This window comes from Mercurialis annua, linkage group LG3 (assembly GCF_937616625.2).
Source record: "Mercurialis annua linkage group LG3, ddMerAnnu1.2, whole genome shotgun sequence".
NCBI classification, from domain to species: Eukaryota; Viridiplantae; Streptophyta; class Magnoliopsida; order Malpighiales; family Euphorbiaceae; genus Mercurialis; species Mercurialis annua.
In genome coordinates, this window is record NC_065572.1 from 64,542,564 (window position 1) to 64,547,861 (window position 5,298).

At 35.8% G+C, this 5,298-nt stretch overlaps 1 protein-coding gene across 1 annotated transcript; it reads left to right on the top strand.

The window, feature by feature from the left end:
• The first annotated feature begins 2,744 nt into the window (after positions 1-2,744).
• On the top strand, positions 2,745-4,793 carry LOC126670971 (uncharacterized). The gene is made up of 2 exons (XM_050364640.2): positions 2,745-3,416; positions 3,523-4,793. Exon 2 carries the CDS (start codon positions 3,641-3,643, stop codon positions 4,760-4,762), a length of 1,122 nt encoding a protein of 373 aa, XP_050220597.1. The 5' UTR covers positions 2,745-3,416; positions 3,523-3,640; the 3' UTR covers positions 4,763-4,793.
• The last annotated feature ends 505 nt before the right edge of the window (positions 4,794-5,298 follow it).

Consider the following 5,298-nt stretch of genomic DNA (forward strand, 5'->3'; position numbering starts at 1 on the left):
TAATACTCTATTTTTAAAAATAATTTGATTTCCTACCTCAATAAGGAAAAGATAGAGAAAATACCTCATCATTTTAATGCTTTTATTTTTTTACTCTAAAGCATGTTTATATTATAATAATACCTATTTTTCTTTAATCTTTTACTCTAATTATAATTTCTCTTATCATGTTACAGCTGTCATATTTTTATATGTCTCTCTCTTTCTCTTTCTCTCTCCTCTCTCCTCTCTCTTCTTCTTCTTCTTCTTCTTCTTCTCTGTTTTTTTTTTCTTCTTCAATTTTCTTCTTCTTCTTTATTTCTTCTTTTCTTCTCCATTTTCTTTCTTTCTTCTTCGTTCCTTCATCGCTCCACCGCCGTTTCTTCATTTTTCCATCGTCGCTGCATTGTTCTTTCATATTTTATTTTAGCAAATTTCTCTTTAATTTATGGTGATTATTGTGATTTTTATAACATTCAGATCTAAATAAATTACTTTTGATTTGTTTTTCAATTTTAGATCTAAAAATCTGCATGAAAAACGATGTTATTATGAAAAAACGATTTTCTGCACAAAAAACGATTTTCTGCACAAAAAACGATTTTCTGCAAAAAAAAAACAGTATCTGATTATCATATGATTATCATAACACTGCAGAAAAAAATAATTTTTTATAAAAAAAAAAACAGTCTCTGATTATCATATAAGTATCACTGTATTATCATGTTGTTATCATAACACTGTATAAAGACAGATTTTCTACAAAAAAATTGATTATCATATTGTTATCACTGTATTATCATCTCGTTATCTTAATATAATCATATGATACCGAGATGATAATGTATTATTGTACCTAAATAATAATGTTATGACAACGACATAATAGTAAAATTATGATAACAGTATGATAATATGATACCTATATGAAAATAATTACATAAAAATTATGATAACGAGATGATAATGTGAAGAAAATAGTATGATAATGAAGTATAATAAGGTCATATTATCATTCTATTATCTTCACTTTATCATCTTATTATTATAATTTTTTTGTAATTGTTTTTTTCATACATGTATCATATAATCATACTATTATCTTCACATTATCATCTCGTTATCATAATCTTTTTGTAATTATTTTTTTCATACAGGTATCATATTATCATCTCATTATCATAATTTTTCTGTAATATTTTTACATACATGTATCATATTATCATACTATTATCATAATTTTATTATTTTATTATCATCTGATTATCATATTGGTGTCATGAATCTTTTTGTAATTCTATTTTCACGTACGTTATCATCCAGTTATCATAACCTTATCATAATTCATTATCATCTAATTATCATACTCCAGTGTTATGATAACGACATGATAATCAGACACTATTTTATCATACATTATCATAGATATTATCATATATGTACCATAAATATTATCATCTCGTTATCATATGATAAAATATTATCATATGACACTATTTTGTAAAAAATTTTTCCATGTAAGTATCATATTATCATACTGTTATAAGCTTATCATTATATTATCATAAATACATTATCATACTATTATCATTATCGTACATTTGTATTATCATAACCTTATCATAAATCATATAATTAATGTTATGCGACATGATAATAACATGATAATCAGACGCTGTTTTCTAATAAAAAAATTGATTTTTTATGCAGTGTTATGATACTTGCATGATAATGCAGTGATGATACTCATATGATAATCAGAAGCAGTTTTTTATCAAAAAATCATTTTTTGTGTATAAAAATGTTTTTAATGCAGATTTTTAGATCTAAAATTGAGAAAATTCAAGAGTAATTTATTTAGATCTGAAAATTAAACAAATCGTATTAATCACCACGAGTCAAGGAAAAAACGCTAAAATTGTATATGAAAAACGGATGAGCAGCGGCGGAATGATGGCGGAGCGACAGCGGAATGATGAATTAACGATGAAGAAGAAACAAAAATAAAAAATGAATGAAGAAGAAGAAGAAGAAGAAAATGAAGAAAAAGAATGGTGGAAAAAAAAGTACAGAGAATGAGAACAAAAGGAATGAAGAAGAAAGAGAAAAGGAGAGAGAGAAAAAGAAAATAAATGACAGTTGTCAAATATGGCCAGAGTAAAATAACAATAAAAAGTAGATATAATTATAATATAAATAGGTGTTAGAGTAAAAAAATAAAAACATTAAAATAGTGAGGTATTTTCTTTATCTTTTCCTTATTGAGGTAGGAAGTCATATTATTTTCAAAAAGAGAGTATTTTTCCTAATTTTCTCATTATTTAATTATAAATAGATTAGTGGGTAAAAGCTTATATCATTATATGCATATGAAATATGTATGGGTCCGACCATTACCATAACCAGAATTAGTTAATAAGATAGTTCGACCATAATTATTATAAACTCTTTATATTTTAATTATATTTAGCAGTATGAGATTTCCTAACAAAAAATCAGTAGATCAATACGCGGGACCAGAATCAACAACATCATCAAAAATCACTCTATGAAATTATTAAGTTGAAGTATTTTTAGTTTCATTAATTGTTGAAATTGTTTAAATAATTAATAAGTTGTTCAAATAATATATATAAAGTTTGAATGAATTATCAATGAAAATAAGCTGGTCAAGTCGCGGACTAGATCACGCTTTTTAAGACGTTTTGCGGTTCTATCCGGATGTGCAAGACAACTATCAATCACACCGCCTTTAGGATTGATACAGGTCGATCTTCCAAGGGTCGCCTGTACTGCTTTTCCTGCACAAGTAACAAATATAAGCTCAAAGGACCTCAGGCTTGCTCAGCCTGAAAGCCACTCCGATGCTTAAGTCAGAGAGGGTTTTTTGGTAGGTAAATGAGTGTAAGAGTATTTAAGTCTGATTTGTGCTTACCCTTCTCGGCATTCAGTGGCTTCCTTTTATAATGATTTTAAGGCGGTGGTTATCTGGTAAATCGTGGGTTTGTCCCACGATTATTGATAATGGTGAAGGCACGTTCCCGATTATCCCGGGTAGTGGGTGTCAGGAAACAGAGTGGATGAGGTCGCCTGGATGGCAGACCTGGAGGAGTCCGCCCGAGACAGACATGGGCGATGGGAGATTTGGAGACCCGTTGGGCGAGCATAGCATTTGTTAGGCGATGCCTGGAGTTCGAATATTATTAGGTCGGTATCAGATGTCCCCCCCTTGTAATCTTGCTAAGTCAAAGACTTGAAGCGCCAATTTTTCAAAATTCGAATTTCCGAAATTTTCGAAACAATTTTGAATTTCAAACGTTTCTTTCAACGGTTACGAATCTGAAGCGTTTTCTGACTATAAAAGAACGCGACTTTTGGTTTTTCATTGATTGTTTCGAGGAGTTTCCTGCTGTCAGGCATTCGAGTGTATAAAAGAGGTATATATTCTTTAATTAAAAGTTTTTTACTCTTAACTTTTCTCTCTGATTCCCTGTTAATTTTTATCTCTGATTCTCTTCTTCTGTTGATTTATTTCTCAACCAGGCTTTCTTCGAGTTACATAGCACCGGACTTTCTCTCTCAATCAGTAAGTGGCTTAGCTATTTTTGTTTGTCTTCTTGCTTCCTTCTTCTTGTTTGCTTTCAGATAGTATATTTTTAGGATGTCTACTTTAGGGGTTTCGGTGTCTTCCCCTTCTTCTTCCTCTTCCTCTGAGAGTTCTGCCAGTGACCCAACCTACCCTGTTCCTCTTGCTACCCTCGTTGAGTTGTCATCTGACGAGGAAGGGTTGTCTCAGAAGGTGATCCCTGACAGTGAAGAGGGTGTTGATGACAGGGAGCCAGAGGGCGAGGCTCCCCTTGAGGATGCTGGTGAAGATGAGGTCGGAGATGGTGGACTGGGTGATGATGAAGGAGATGAGGAGGATTTTGTTTTTAAGAGACGTAAAGGGACTTCTGGGACATCTTCTAGTAATAAAAAACCCTTGTCTGAGTGGACCATCAGTCTGGGTCAAGAAGCCCTTGTTTGGATTAGGGCGAGGTACGAAATTCCCCCCTTCATTAGCCTTCGGATTCCATCTGAGGGCTCGGCTGTTAGCCAGGTCTTAAAGGATGATGAACAGTTGCTATTCGTTGAAGATTTTGAGGCGGGTTTGAGGCTACCACTCGATCTCTTCACCCAAGAAGTGTTCGATAATTTTAAGATCCCCTTGGGTCAACTCCATCCTAATGCCCACCGTCACTTGACCGGAGTTTTTATTCGTGGTCTCCAACTGAAGAGACAGGTGGGCTATGAGATTGTTAGGGCGATCTATTCTCTGGGAAGGAAGAAAAGCGATGAGTTCTTCTACTTGCAACCTGGAAGATCTCCCTTCACTGGCCTTCCCAATTCTTTGAAGCGGTGGAAAGGTAACTTCGTCATCGCCAAAAAGGAAGGTGGTTGGGGCTCCATTCCGAATGTATTTGTGGAAGGGCCCCTTAAGCTGGAAAAGGCGAACCTGAGCGAGGTTGATAAAGAGACGTTGCGTCTGCTTCGAGGTGGCGCTAAGGTGCATGTAGTGAATCTGATAGATTCCTACTTCGGGTGGGACCAAAGTGTTGCCTCCAAGAGAAATAAGAGAGCGCAGGGTGAAAAAAGGGGGAAGAGGAAGAAGAGTGAGGACAAGAGGGAGACATCGCCTGATAATGGAGATGAGTTCCCTGATATGGGCGAACCACTGCTTTCTTCCCCTCTTAATATTTCTTCTATGCCTCTTAGTCCTTCTGGTATCTTGTTTGTACCATGAAGTTTTTATTCCCTTTTAATTTTTGTGAATCGTTTTCTGAATCTTCTTTCCTTTGACTTTTCAGTGCCGAACTTCAAGGAACTTCAGCAGAAGGTCATGGAGGACAGGAGAGCTCGTCGAGAGGCTCGAGAGAGGGAGGCCCTTCCCCAAGCTGATCCCAAGCCGTCTTCTGAGGCTAAGAAGGCGCCTGCTAAGAAAGGAGGCGATGTTTCTTCCACGGCTGGAGGCAAGCCACCTTCTTCTCAGAAGGGTGATGATTCTGCTCCCACTCCTAGAGTGGTGCTGCCGGGTTTCCAGATAAAGGAACCTGTCACTGGCCCTCCTCCTCCTGCTGTTCCCTCTTACACTGGTAAGGGGAAGGATAAGATGGAGGTTCCTGCGAAGGAGAAGCTTTCCCGACCCCTTCCTCCGGCTCCCCAAACTGCCCCGGCTGCTTCGACCGGCAGCAAAAGGCGAGCTCCTTCTTCAGGGGGCGAAGATACTGAGGGGGAGGGACCTTCGATGAAAAGGCCTAAGAGGGATGTGATGGTGACTCA